The 15349-nt window shown below is 36.1% G+C and overlaps 1 protein-coding gene and 1 long non-coding RNA gene across 5 annotated transcripts in view; one reads left to right on the forward strand and one right to left on the reverse strand.

Moving 5' to 3' along the window:
- Positions 1–15349, reverse strand: part of PDLIM3 (PDZ and LIM domain 3) — a 29969-nt gene that overhangs the window by 1891 nt on the left and 12729 nt on the right. The window contains exons 4-7 of one of the 3 annotated variants that reach the window (XM_077848745.1): positions 8971–9038; positions 4015–4278; positions 2256–2389; positions 428–539 (exon numbers count right to left, since the gene is read on the reverse strand). In XM_077848745.1, the coding sequence (XP_077704871.1) occupies positions 428–539; positions 2256–2389; positions 4015–4278; positions 8971–9038 (578 nt within the window). Of the gene's footprint in view, positions 1–427; positions 540–2255; positions 2390–4014; positions 4279–8970; positions 9039–9410; positions 9599–15349 lie in introns of all 3 variants that reach the window. The other 2 variants (XM_077848747.1, XM_077848746.1) reach the window with 2 other exon arrangements.
- LOC144284344 (uncharacterized) lies at positions 5228–11159 on the forward strand. 2 transcript variants are annotated; one of them, XR_013352694.1, is made up of 4 exons: positions 5230–6469; positions 7644–7882; positions 9104–9369; positions 11134–11159. It is a non-coding gene; the product is annotated as an uncharacterized LOC144284344 (long non-coding RNA). The 2 variants fall into 2 exon arrangements; XR_013352693.1 differs by lacking the exon at positions 11134–11159 and having other exon boundaries at positions 5228–6469; positions 9104–10572.

The following is a 15349-nucleotide window of genomic DNA, read 5'->3' on the forward strand; positions in this document are numbered from 1 at the left end:
TGAAATGTAAGCTGACTGTATTTAAAAAAAATTATATTTCAATATTTGTGCAGCTTAAGAAACCAAGTAAAGATAACGTGTTTTAACTAACAACCTTATGGCCTCTGTGTTTGGTTTCCTCAATTTATACAAAAAAGGAAGTATTTAAAGACTATACATTAACAAAGGGAGCACTTTTTAAAGTGAAGTTATGTTTTTTGGAAGCAATTTTAAAAATACACTTCTAGGACAGTTTTTTTAAATGGGACTATATCTGAAATTATAAGTCCAGGTTGCTGACTCACATTATATGCCAATTTTAGGTTACATTGAAGGCATTCTGGTCAAAATGTGCTAAATGTTGTGGATATATTTCAAGTCACTGAATAGAAATAGAGAACAGATACAGGGATTTGTAGTGAATTCTCAGGTTATAAGTGAAACTTACACAATGCCACTCCCACATTTGTCGCAGAGTGGCATCTTCTGTGTGCTGCCAGCACCACCATGGACTTTTGTAACTGGAGCTCTCACACTCCGTGTTCCAGCAGGACGATCATCTGAAAAACAAAGTGTTTCCATTTATGGCAAGGGAACAGCTGGCTACGGTTTGTATTCGGCTTCTATTTTAAGGTAGGCACTTTATAACCTAAGGAATTCTTAAGTTGCCCCAGTACTATCATTTCAAAAGGAGTAGGACCGGTTCAAGCATAACTTGTTCTGAAATCGGGCCTTTCAAAAAAGAATCCATTAAAATTTGTTATTGTCATCGTTGTTGGAGGGAGCTGTTATAAAATGCTGAAAGAAGTGGAGAGCATTTTGCATCTGTTTCTGATGGTGGCAAAATATACATAACATAAAATTGACCATCTTAACCATTTTTAAACGTGTATTTCATTCAGTAGCAGTAAATACACTGACAAGGTTGTGCAATCATCGCCAACAGTTCTTTCCAGAACTCTTTCATCATCCCAAACAAAAACTCTGTATCCATTAAACAGTAATTCCCCATCCCAACTTCCTCCAGGGTCCTGGTAACCTCTATTTCTTTGTGACTTGCCTATTCCAGGTGCCTCACGTAAGTGGTTGTACACAATACTTATCTTTCCGTGTCTAGCCTATTTCCCTCAGCAGGTTTTTAAGGTTTATCCATGTTGAAGCCTGTATCAGAATGTCACTCCTTTTTGAGGCTGAATTATATTCCATTGGGTGGATAGACCTCATTTTGTGTACCCATCGATCAGTTGATAGACATATGTGTTGTTTTCACTCTCTGGCTACTGTGGATAGTGCTGCTGAATATTGGTGTACGAGTATCTACTTGAGTCCCTGCTTTCAATTCTTTGGGTATATACCCCAGAGTGCAATTGTTGGATCATACAGTAATTTCTCTGTTTAACTTTTTTTTTTCTGTTTAACTTTTTGAGGAATCATTATATTGGTTTTCATAGTGGCTGCACCATTTTACATTCCCGTCAACAATGAACAAGAGTTCCAATTTTTCTACATGCTCACCAACACTTGTAAATTTCTTTTTTTAAAAAAATAGCCATCATGGTGGGGCATTTTGCATTTTTGTGCAACTTTGAAATGACTGCATATATATTTTTGGGGTAGAAAAACATTGATAAGAGTATGAGCTCTGAGGATAACAGGAGTGGGCTAGAGAATCAGCCCTGCTTCTTACTGGCTGTGTCTCTTTGTACAAATCCATTCTTTCTGTGTGTCTGTTTCTTAATTGTTAAAAGACAAAAAACAAGTTCCTATCTTCACAGGTTATTGTGAGGACTAAGTGATCAAGTATGCAAAGTATTTAGCACAGGGTTTGGAACATAGAAAGGGTTCATTTATTTCAGTGTTATTTTACATTTGATGATGATGATACCCTGGACGGGGCAGGTGCTGAGAAGTTTTGCAATATCCGCTTAAAATTCTAACTTAAAGCTTTTGAGCCAAATTAGTCCCTCCACTGCTATGGATGGAATTTGCCTTTGGTGTCCTTTTGTCACCAGGTTGGTGGCTACTTGGATACATTCTGGAAGCTCCTTTCCTAAACCAAGCACCACCAAAATCCTTCTGAGGAAAGACTCATTTGATCACTGAATCCTGTTCATATGAACACTGAATTCATGTGATCACCAATCACAAATCAGTTTTTAGATTTTCATTCCCAGTATGTTTATCCCAGTATATATACACAACGTTTAGCTCCCCTTCCTTGACTTTTCCAACAGCCTCCATCAGTACTGTTACAGCAGACAGTCATGGCTGCTCACCAGGCCCATCATTCACTAATTCCTGGAGCACTCTGAAAGAGCCCGACTGGCGAGGCTGAGTAGGTTCATTCCGATTGTCATGGAGCATCCGGTACACATCCGACTGGGGGGGCACCGAGGTGGTTGTGGGTTCACTGAAACACAGGATGGCACGTAAAGCAGTGTCAGGAGTGTTGTGAGGCATGGAATGTGCAAGAAGACACAAGACAGGAATAAGCAATAATCACTATATTTGCAGTTACTCCTCAACAAAGATTCAGCATTTTCAAGTTAATCTCTATTACAGTTAAAAAAATATGATATGAGTTCACATGAGTTACCTTAATGATGTCATTCATTAACCTGGGAGTCACATCAGCACTTCTCCATCTGGCACAATATGTCAGAGGGCAACTAAAATGTGATTGTTAGGGAATAGCAATTAAAAAAAAAATAACACTCGTGCCTGATGGATATATAATTATAATGTGAACAAAATTATTTTCTCAGAAGAGTCAACATACACATTGTAGGAAGTGCAAGAGTGAGCCCAGTTTGATTATTCTCAGTCATAAAATTGTGAGTAAAAATCAGATTCATTATTGATATTAATCTGAAAGATATGGTTTAATTTTATTTTTAAGGTTAATTTAACTACTGAAAGTGATAAAGTTATCTTTTTACTTATAAATTAAATAAACGCAACTTGTATGGGGAAGTACATAATGTCAAAACTTTCATATATATGTCAGTTATATTGGCTAGATTGTTTTTTAATAATACATTATAATTTATTTATAACAATGACAGCAGCTTTATTTTAATATTCTTCAAATAGAATTCATGATTAACAATAAGAAAATACCTCAATAATGCTACATGTCAGGCACTAAATGCTTTATTATTCTATGTCATTTAGTTGCATTATCTAGGAAAGTTAGTTGCTATCTGCATATTTTTACTACCTATATCATATTTTAAAATCATCATCTTATATATCTGAAATTCCTTGCAAAAACCCTTTGAGATACATCACACAATTATTATCTCATTGTATTCATCCCAAGAGATATGTTGGACTATTGTTACACAGTACTCTAAAACATTAAAAAAAACTTTAATTTGTAAAAAGTGGTTATGTAACACTGAAAGAAGTAATAAGATTTTGTTTTATAATAAGTCTTTTTTGAAGCAACTGATGGCAAAAGTACTTTGAACAAATGTTCCTAGTAAAGAAGCAATTAGTCAAAATAGGGACCAATAGAAATTAAATATTTACGTTAATAGCTTGAGCTTATAAAACCTTATTCATGGTAAAAATTCTAAATGAAAACATGGTTACCTCTCCACAAGCTACCATTAAAAGAGAGAAGAGGTGTCATCCCTCAAAATTCCTCTGAACTTCCCATTCCTTTCCCAATTTTTGACCCCCAAAGAAGAAACATAGAATGTAAATATACATATAATGTAAATCACTTTGAGAAGCATTGTACCGCACATTTGTAAAGAATGCTGTAGCTTTCCTAAAGACATAGACATTTGTTCCTTTCCTGATTGCATTTTACTGTGATTTGTCACATAAAATTCTATTTAGTTAATTCTTGAAATCACTTTTCTCTATAGGTCTAGATATTTGCAATACACCCCTAGTCTTTTTTTCTCTTTAAATCTTTCCCCATAGCTTTCCTTCAATGAAGACAACCTTAAAAGACACCCAGTAAAGTTGACATTGCCCATGTGTTTAGTTAATACGCCCATGGTTCAAAAAGACTCATATTACCTCATTGAGGGTGCTTCCCCTAGCGCTGTTGAAACCTGACCCTGAAGTGTTTCCATTATATTGTCATCTGAGTACAACTGCATAGGTGTATTAAACTGAGCATGTACAATCTTCACACCGGGAAGTTCCATTTCCAAAGGAATGTTAGGGGCCATCTTAGCAGCAACTTTCAAGTCACCTGGGCAAATTGTACTAAGAGTACTGACAGAAGAAGGGGTGCTACGTCCACTGCCACCGTCAATACCGGACGGAGTACTGCATCCACTGTGTTAATGACCACGTGACACAGACATGACACAGGAATCAGAAAATCCAGACAGAAGAACACAGAGAACAAGTATAGAAAGGTTAAAAGGAATTGAAGACAGAAAGTAAGAAGTGAATTAAACCAAATTCAAATGAAATACTTATTTCTGGCTAGCATGTATTTTACAAAGGCAAGACATTTCAAAATTTGTGATTGCAGAAAGTTCAAGAAAATGAAAAAGTACAGGTGATACTGCATTTTTTGGCTCTGTTCTACTAGGCAATATGTTGAGGGTTACACACAGAGTTGTATGTGAAGTAGAAAAGATGCAACAATCTTTGCTTTTTAAAAAATAGGCCAAATAATTTTAAGCTTGCCCACGTCACAAATAATGCAGGGGCAGGACATTGGCTGGATGTCCTTTTACATTTATGGGCTGTGGTATTTAAAATTAAAATATTACTGAATGATCCTTCATAAATATAAGGAACTATGCAGCCTGAAGATCCCATAAAAAATTTAGGCTAAACATTTCAAAATAAGAAGTATGTTTCAACAATGCAGTTATGCTTTTATTGAAAAGTAACTAGCAATTTAAAGGTTCCATGATAAACATTATGTTTTAAAGCTATTTTGTAAATGTCTTATAGTTGCCATTTTAACTTTCTCTACTTTCATTCTTTAACTTTGTGAAAATACACTTTAATAAATTGTTCAGTGATTTGATACAGGCTTTAGAAAGAGCCAATAAATGCTTGTCACCTTGAAATTAATTGATTAGAGTGCAAATAAGGTGGTCTTAGACTCTTTGGATATTACCTAGGGCTAAGCTATATTTCTTTCATAGCTATTTCATGTAACATTTTGGAGGCACACGTGTATTTACATGCATATTTCTCATTTCCTTTTAAAGATCAATTGGGGAGACTTATTATTAAAACATAAGAAAGGCCAATCATGCAATTGCAAGAATAATTAGAGATATTTCATATTCTCTATGAATCTAGATAGAAATCTAGTCACAGCTGGCACACCAATGACTAAAATGTCACTTTTCTACATGCATTTTAAGTGCAGAATAAGAAGTTCATTTTACAAGAAGAATATGCTAAGATTTCTTTTTTAAGCACAGTCATTTAAGACTAAGCCAAAAGAAATGTTAGTATTTGTAAATTTCTATCATGCTTGCAGGTTAGTGTTGCTATAAACCCCAGTCAGAGAACAGTTTGTATGACGTGTTTATGTCAAAGTTCTTTTTCTCTTAGGGCTGAAGTATGGCTGTTACATTTACTTTCTAGGGCTACTTATGCTAACCTGAACGCCATATAGACAGCAAAACCTGAAAGGATATTGGACATTGATTTTGTTGACTTCATCAATGTTGTAGCCTGTTTAGTCTACACAACCCATGCCACTAATGGATTTTTAAAATTTTTGTCTTGTGTTATCCAGTTAAACCACCTTGATGACCTAAATGAGGCAAGTACATACATATGGATGTGCTCCTTCACTTCCTGGCTGTTGAGAGCCTATTTAAAACCCAATCTGTAAATTAGCTAATCACATATAAAATGCAGAGTGGTTTATTTACCATTTTTGTAGGCTCAACACTGTCCTAGCTCCTGACCTTGACCTCAGTTGGTAAAAGATTAAAAGTGAATTTTCAGTTATAGTGCAGTTTACTCAGGCTTATATTGACTTGACCTAAGTAAAATGAAGCATATTAAATTGTGATTTTTAGGACTTGAAACACTGAGTTGTATCTTGGGAGAGTGGGCTTAAAATAGTGAACCTTGTCAGCTAGCATTTATAGCTCCTCTGACCCTACGGTGTGCCAGGCATAGAGCTAGACATAGGGTAGATAAACTATGAGCAATCAGAACCTACTGATAGACCTTATTTTATAATTGTAATTAGTAATCTTTTTCTATTACTAGTGTTCTTGTATATAGCATGCTTGTGTATGTAATTTTATTCAAGTAAGGATTGTGCCTTCTATTGCCTTGTTTCTTTATTATTCTATTCAGGGGCCCATGGTTATTGAAATGATAAGAAATAAACCCTAAGTAAATAAGAACAATCTTTATATGAATTTCTGAGACAATTTCTCAAGATCTCTTGAACTGATTCTTTAAATAGTTTTCATTGACCTCATTCACTGTGGGCAGTATCATGGGTCACCATGACCTATTCCTGTGACCTGGAAAGGTAAGTACTAATGAGATTCTTGACTTTGACTTTGACTTAGTGACTTAGCAAGACCACCTGTAAGCTTGATGATACACTCAATTACTTCTCGCCTCCATAGATCATCAGACAGAGAACTAACTAATTTCCCTGGCCTTTTTTGGGGGATAAGCTTCTGGAAGTGACCTGTCCAAAACCACTCACAGGATTCTATTTTATCATTTGGATCTGTAAAATAAAAATTTTAAATGTACATATTTGCCTATGAAAATACTGAATTTTGAATATGCTTCAATTATGAAATAATTAAAAGAACCATAACTAGCAGTATGGCCCTGAGGAGATTAACACAGTAACAATTTAGCATCTCCCATTTACTTCTGATTAAAAACTTGTTCATTGATGGTTGGGTGTAGCCACCTAAAGTTCCACTTTGACAAAGAATCATTTGGTAAAGAGCAAGAAATTCAGAAGCTAGGGCAAATAGTGAGGGGACACAGGAAGAAAGGAAAGGTAGTAGAGGTATTTTTACAATTCTTTAAGATTTGTGTTCTGGTGCCTGTCTTAAAGCAAACCTTTTCATCCCTGTTCCTCCTCTCTCCTCTCCCAATTCAGCAGTATTGAAAAATACCTTTCAATGACAAAAGTATGAGTGGCTTGTCACCATATTAAAATTAAAGTGAAAAATATAAAAGAAGGCCATGAGCTACCTGAATCTCTCGGACTTCCCCTGAATTTTTATAGAATTCAAAGTGTTACTGGTCTTTAGCAAAGGCAACATCTTGTGTGACTCTAACCATGAAGTCCTATAGTTCAGATTAGTGAACTTATAGTTAAACCAATCTCAAAAGAATGCAAGTGTATTAATTCTACTGTGCTTCTTTAGAAAGTTGTATATATATTTATTGAATAGTAACATAGCATTTTAGCTCTTAATCTAGTGTTATGATTTTGACGGCGGGGCTGGGAAGCTGTTGAATGTGGACAAATAGGGAAGAAGATTCAGAGGAAAAGGGAATGGGAACCAGAACACAAAAGAAGGGAAGTAAAAAAAGGCTTGTGCAGAGTTGCATGTATGAGGGAGAGCGGGGGATAGTTCTTGATTCTTCTTGCCACTCAGAAAATATTATCAGGTACTCTTGGGATTTTGTTCCTTTATCTAATGAACATTTATGGAGCATTTGATCTGTCCCAGCCTTGTTTCTAGGTGCTGGGAAGACATAAGGTGCTCCATTCTAGTGGGAGAAGATGTACTTGGTAGCCACTACTTTTTTAGCATCGTCTCCTCCTCTTCGACTCTATTGCTCCTGTCTGAGTCTGATATGACAAAATTGTCCAGCTTATTTTGAGATAATCCTCTGGCCCTGACTCCAGCTATGGAAGGGTCTGAACAAGGAGATCATCTATCAGTTGATGACTGACCATCTAGACCAGGTATCATAACTTGGATACCACTAGAGGCTAGCAGGGTTACACATGTATGAAAATGAGCCAGGTATCAGGAGTGATGGGCATCTTGACAGGATGGGGAGTAGATATTTCAGCTTATGGCATTTACTTAAGTTCATTTTTTTTTAAACAACAGGAAGATTACACAAAACACTGTCTGTAAATTGGATGGGTCACTAGCTTGGGACACTGGATATAGATCATTAGTCAATAATCCTAACCACCAACGTCCTTCCTTTGAGCTGACTAATGTAGCTGAAGTCAGAGGAATGGGTTTAAGATTTCCTAAAGTCACTCTTTTCCAATGTGCCAACACAGGGCATTAGTTTCTCCCCCCTTGGGTTGGAGTACAATTTCTAGAGAAGATATTTATTTTGAAAAGTGTCACCTGAAGATTATCTGTTTCTCTGATTGACAGCCAGGAAGAGCTTGCTCATTCTTACTGCAGTGAGTACAGTTATCTGTGAGGGTAACCAACATACCCCCTTTCTCCCAGCTCTCTCCTTATACTTATTTTCCCCCACATGGAAAAGTACCTTTTCAAGTGGCCTCTCTTTCTTGTCAAGTATCCATAAGATGTTTATATAAGAGCTAGAATGAGTGGGATTCCCCAGCGGGCTGGTGGTGCAGGGAGAGGCAGGTGTTTAGGTGGGCTACTGCACCAGTGCTCCCACAGGGCCCCATCTGCTTCCTTACTCCTGACCGGGGGCTGATTTCCAGATTTGTTTCTGCTGGCTGAGTCTTCCTGACCTGGGAATGGGGTACACCTGCCTTCCTCAAAGGTCACTGTGTTCTGGATGGGATCCTCAGAACAGCAGGGGTATTAGTTATAAATATACGAGGTGATTGCCTAACTTTTCACAGCTCTATAATCTTGTCAGTATTTACTCTCATAAATGGAGGTGAGTCGCCTCCTATGCTGTGTGAAGTGAGTTTGTTTTTTTTTGCTTTTGAAATAAGCTTCAAGATGAACAGAATCACTCCAAACACCTACGTGTTACTCTTTTAACTGATTAGTAAGGATTTATTAAAGAAACATGCACTCCAGATATCACAATCTCAGAGCTTATGACCTGCTTCGGCTAGGGATTATGAAAGGTTTGGGCCGAACATTGTGCTTGTGTTCAAAGTAGTTCACATCCTGTAACAACAAAGGGTTAAAAAGTTCCTCAGTGGAAGACAGTTGTTTTTGTTTTTTTTTTTTAGATAAAAGTAAATGAATGATAATTGTACAGAGAGGATTATTTACCACCAAACATGGACATAACTAAAAGGGTGACAATGGAACCAGAGCAATTTCTTCGTTTTAAGCATCTGTTCACTAAAGATGTTCAGGAACCAGCAGATTGGACTCCAGAACATTACCCATGTTCTAGATGCTTGTCTTTAAAAATCTGATGTGCCTTCAGGAAAGTAAAAATAAAACAGCAAGAGCTGGACTTTTGAAAGAAAAAGAAACCGCACTGTCACTGGTAAGAGCATGGTGGCCAGAAGTACTGGGTTGGGTACTTACTTTTGAGGTGAGCTAGGAATGAGACCCCGCAGCTGTCCATGAAGCGCATCTTGTATATTGCTAGTTGAATAGAGCCCAATTGGTGAGTTATAGGAAGCGCTCACTACCTGTCTTTTGTCATCAATGTTTGCTGCTGCAACAAAAGGCTGGGCCCTTCTGTTGTGCGCGGTACCAATGGGTTTGAACTCCTGTACAATGGCAGACAAAATACACAGAGCCACAGAATGCACAATAAAGCCGTTAATGAGCAAACCAACCGCAACGCTATTGTTAATCAAGGCTTCTTTCCCCTACTGCAAGATTCATGGTGAGGTTAAAGGCGGAGGGAAGTGTAAACCTTTCTACATTTTCCATGAACTTTCCATGTGCTGGACTCAGCCACCAAACGGTGCAAAGGAACTGACCTTGTTTAAATATTCTGAAATAATTCGAACCTTATACCTTTCACCTGGCCCTGCTGACTTTGACATCAATAGCTTTTAAGCGAGTCTCCTATGACTCATTTGAATACAGAAATTCTGTGTCAGAAATGAGATTCGGGGCTCAGAATAATTATTATACTTAACATTTTCTCAAGTAGGACTTACATATGCTTTCTCTTCTATTAATATCTTAATAAAACTTCCTCCATTTTAGGAAATGGAAGAGCAAAACACAGAAAGAGAGGGAGCATTTATGAATAAATATACTAACTCATTTTAACTAACCCAAGTAAAAGTGCTGTTTTTTTCTTAATACCTACCACAAAACACAAAATTCTTGATTTGCACTAAGGTCTAACCTTAAATTTAGAACAAGTAATAAGAATTAAAAGACTGTTTTTCCTCACAAGAGGTTTTCCAGTTTTTATATATAGATTTATAATTTTGTAAAGTCATTAAATATGTTTTTCTTTTAAGCAACAGAAGAAAACCAAATGGGAAGGCTAAAATACACACAAACTGATTCTCTTTCCAATTTTTTTTTCATTTGGCAGCATCAGGAAGATAAATCTTTCCAATATTTTCACTCACACACTCACATTGACTTCGTTTAATTTTGTGAATGTGCCACCAGCTTTTCACACAGATTTCAACTAGTACAAACATTTATGATTCTTTGAAAGGTTACTGAAAAGAGGCTGTTTTTATTAAAAAAAATAAAAAGGTCTTGTGATATTCTGCTCATGTCACTTTTTTCTCTTCTTGTCATCACAAATGAAGACGTCGTGGGATGATGCTTTTTTGTTAGAAAAAGAGGTTGTCTTCCTTTCTTTGGGATAGAACCAGAGTTTTGCACAGAGTCTTGTGCTTGAGAACAACAACTTCCTTTAGGGACCCATGCCACAAATTGCTTTGTTTTGGTTCTTAGCAAGCAATCACACGTCTCGTCCCTTTTCCCCCATCTAGCTAGGTCTACTGGCAGAGCTCACTTAAAAGAATAGTTATAACAGGCAAATGAGGTGCAGCTCCAATACTAGTTGAGTTTTTGACTCCAGTGCCTCAAATCTCATGGTACCTGAAAAATCTGTGAGGTAGTAAAGAGTAGATTTTCTCCCATCACCTTGAACAGCATAGTATACAACAGCCTCTTGAACCTGAAAAGTCTGAATCGAATACAGTAGCCTGTGATCCTATAGTGTGGTTGGATTGACTAATATCTTACTGATTCATTATTTTTACCTCCAGAATAGTGGCTCACTGCCTAGGAGTTGGTTGGGTGACAATATAGTTTCTGTTCTTAGGTTGCAGAAAAAATGAAACAACCAAATGTGGCTTTAGAAAAATGCTGATCCCTCAACATGTGAAAACGTGTGTCATCAAACATTGATATGGTGGTACCATCTGATTGTTTTGACTGATTTAATAATGAATTTTGATTGGCTTTTTATGATTAACCATTCTGATTAGTCATTATTATCGCATGAAGAAAGTGAACTGGAAATAATTGTAAGTAATTACAGTGGCCATGACTCAAACTTTTGTTCCTCTTTTTGATATGAAAATAGACAGAAAGCTAACTGCCTCATTTAGTTTTGGTGTATTATAAATTTCTCAAGCTAATTAAAAGAGTGACTCAGGCACAACCGAAGGACTCAAGCTTTGTGGATTTTTTTTTTTTTAACTAAGTGTGTTTAAGTATGCCTTAAAGACCTTGGTAAAGAGAATTAAATTTAAAAATTAGCTAATGTAATATGACGGTTTTGTGGTGAAAAAAGTCTCTGCCCTTATCACTTGTTAGTCTTAAAATGATAAATAAACATGGATGGTGACTGTCCTGTAAATGAGGCAACTTCTTTGGAAATATTTGTGCACTAATAATATCTAGTAGTGCTTCCAAAAAGCAGCATCTGAGTTAATGAGCGCCAAGCTTTTTCTTTGCTGTTTTCAGTTTCAGTTACATATTGTAAAAGTTGCAAATGTGTAATTTGTTAAAATAAAAAAAAACCCTTCTATTTTCTGCACATAATCATAAAAGGATCATGAAAGGAAGTGCTTCTCATACAGCCTTCAAACATTTGTATTTAGGCTTTGCAAAGCATTAGTTTATGGGCTGCTAGAGTCATTCCAAAAAAAAAAAAAAAAAAGCAGGATGAAGTGGATACATCAAAGGTAAACAAATTTGAGTATGGCACAGAGAGGGAACATTCTATCCAAGTGTTACATCATTGTTGATGGTCAAATAGAATCAAGAGACAAAACCAATGAGAAATTTGCTATTCCCCTTCAATTCCTTTTCACTTTTTCTGGAAAATCATTAGTAATAGAAAATTCCCATAAAAAATTATATACCAGTCAATATAGTCCAGCTCTTGTGTTTATTTTACCCTGACAAAAGCATCCGAATGATTCTCAGCGCTTAGGAATTCAATAATTAATTCTTAATTAATGCATTCTCAATAGTATTTTTAAATGTTAGGAGCTTATCTTAAGGAATAATAGCTTGAATTCATAAAATTCTAGAGCTGCCAGAGAAAAGTTAGGCAACTGGATAGGGATTTGCTGATCCCGGGGAGAATGCGGGTCATGACAGCCATCTCCTAAGCCCTTAAAATGACCTTAGCAGTGACAGCATTCACAGACACTTCCACCTTTCAACTTACTTGAAGAAGTGGTCCAGAGATGGAGATTCAGGCCAAGAACTGAGGCAATTACCAGCTCCAACAGAAACATGGTTTGATAATGTGCATATATGTATTATTTACTTATAAAAAAAGTGGTGGGGAAATAACACAAACTATATCAAGTGACTGTATACTTGATCAAGCCATACTGAGAAACTGACAGTATTTTATCATTTTATCATGTTTGTAATGTATGAACAATTACGATTGTAATTGAACAATCGTAATTGTTCATAAATTATGCTCATGCTCACCCCTCAAATGAAAAATAAAGTCACCGTTATCATTTTTTTTTTTAACGATCTGTTTCAGGTGTTTCCCATATATAATAGGGGAAGAGTTTGGGGAAATGGGGATTAAGAAACCTTGTTTTGTGTAGTCAGTCCACTTTCCAGTTCATCAACAAATTGTAGAATAAAGGTATCCTTTGAAAATATAAGCAACTTCAACTCGTATCTCACTTGATTCTATGTGTAGTTCTAAAACATTTTGATTATCAAATCTTCTATGGCAAGGATGCAGTCCTTTTATGGAAATAGAAACAGCTATCTTCTCATTTAGAAAAGAATGATTTTTGTTTCTGAAAAGTATCTTTCTTGTATGTGATAGCTACATTGTAATTTTGAGTTGTTCAACTCACATTAAACAAAGATGGGGGTAATGTTTTATTTGAGAATGTCAGCTTTGGAGAAGGACACAGAGCTCTAAAAATATACCTTTAGTGTAGAGCAATAATGCTTTGTATGGGAAAATGCATATGTCTGCTCATAGGCCACAGTTAGGATTATATGGAAGGCATTCATTCAGCGGTTGGAACTAGCTCTTTATATATAAATATATAACTTTTTATAAATAAATAACATTTATTCAATGGCTTAGAATAGCATCTAAGGCTTTTCAAGCCTAAGATTCAAGTCTAAATTGCTAAAACAAAATGTATTAAATCATTAAAACGAAGTTTAACAATTTAATAATAGCATGGATAAAAAAGAACTTCAGTATTTAAATTTCATGTCAGTTATTACTGTACCTGTGTATGAAAAAGTCCTCAAGACCTAAAGCTAGACATAGAGAAAACACTGAAAAGAAATACATTAACTTTTTGTTATTTGTGGCTGGGTTTGGATGGTAGGATATAATGTTCTTTCCCCTAATGGATATATATTACTTTTAAAATGAAAGAGTCTTATATTCTAATAGCAGAGTTCACAAAACTTACAGTAAACATTTCACTTGGGTTGAGAAACAAGAACTCAAATATTGTATTATTGCTCAATGACCTTTTCTATTAATCTACAGTAGCATCTGAAAGCATGATATATTAATAGCATTTGTTTCTCAGATGACACATCTTTGTTGTCCAGAAAGTTGTTTTATTTGCAGAGGTCCCATTTTTAGAGGGTGGAGGGAAGACCTCTCTTTGCAAGACCTCTTTTTGCATGGAGTGTGTTAACTAAAAAGATAAAATAAGACAAACATAACCTCAGTTTAGCTTTTCTCCACTCTCATGCTACAAGTTAAATTCACTGCTTTTTCTTTTTTTATCACTACATTTTGTTAAGTTTCTGCTTTGGCATTTCAGATAGCAAGGATTACGCTGAAATTTAGCTATGTTTGTAGGGAATGTCCATCCTGAAGTGCCAAGTTATATGAACGGATCATGCAGAAATCTGGCCTGAGGATCAGAAGGACAGGAATCCTTTGGCCCATTAGGGGAAGGATTGAAATGGTTCTTATCTCTGAGACCTTCAAACACTGGCCTCTTGGAGGGAGTGCCAGTAAGAATTAGTCATGACTCAAAGTAAAGGAACGTTCAAAGGCTCCATCTGACTGGCTTCTAGAGTCTTTAACCTAATCTTGACCTTTTCTTTTTTTAAACTATTTCATTTTCTATCTTTTCCCCATTTCATATCTTAAATGTCCATATTGCCAAACCCCAAAATGTAGGACGTGTGGGCTAATACATGACTGACGAGAGGGTAGAGTATTTAAAATTAGGGCTATTTTAAAAAATCCAGTTCTTAGGATAATCATGGTCATAAATTAGTACTTGCAGATTTATAAAAGGGGGTTCTTCTAGAAGGAAACTCAAACAATTTCCCTTAAACTCCAATTGTGGAGAGATGTTAGCAAAACACAGGCTCCCATCTTGATCTAAGCTCAGCCTCGTGCTTAATAAATATTTGCTGAGTCACCCACATGCTAGAGCAGGCCCTGCAATATGATCAGGGATCACTGGAGATTTGGTACTTTGGTCAGATCTCATTTAACCCATATCTTAGCATCTCATACTGGTGAAATTGGATTTTAAAAATTAGGAGAAATTTTGAATACGTGAATGCATAATTTGCAGAAGAGTTTTGGATGTGTACTATATATGGAGAGGAAATTCAGAATTTTATGCATTTTTTCCTGGTGATAATGAGATTGGGTGGTCAGTAAATGCATATATGTGAGCCTTAAACTTTGCTTTCTGTTGTTTTTTAAGACACCACATGACGATCTCTTTTTTTCATGTGCTGCTTGTAAGTGATGAATTGATGAAGGTGGGAGGAAGCTGGTGGGCTTGGGTATTACTGCAAAGGACTATCTATAAGTGACAGCTCTGCCTGGAGAGCTTTGCTTTTTCTTCTTACAATCTTTCCTTCTATCAAAGATAATGCTGATTAGAAGTATTGTTATTATTCACCAATCCCCGTCCGATGCCAGGGGGTAAGCCACCACCAGCATTCAGATCCCTTCTCTCCACATTTATTTTTTTATTTATTTATATTTATTTATTTATTTTTCTCTCCACATTTATTACCTATCTCATCCATTTCATCTTTTGCTCTCT

This window comes from Canis aureus, chromosome 15 (assembly GCF_053574225.1).
Source record: "Canis aureus isolate CA01 chromosome 15, VMU_Caureus_v.1.0, whole genome shotgun sequence".
Classification (NCBI taxonomy): domain Eukaryota; kingdom Metazoa; phylum Chordata; class Mammalia; order Carnivora; family Canidae; genus Canis; species Canis aureus.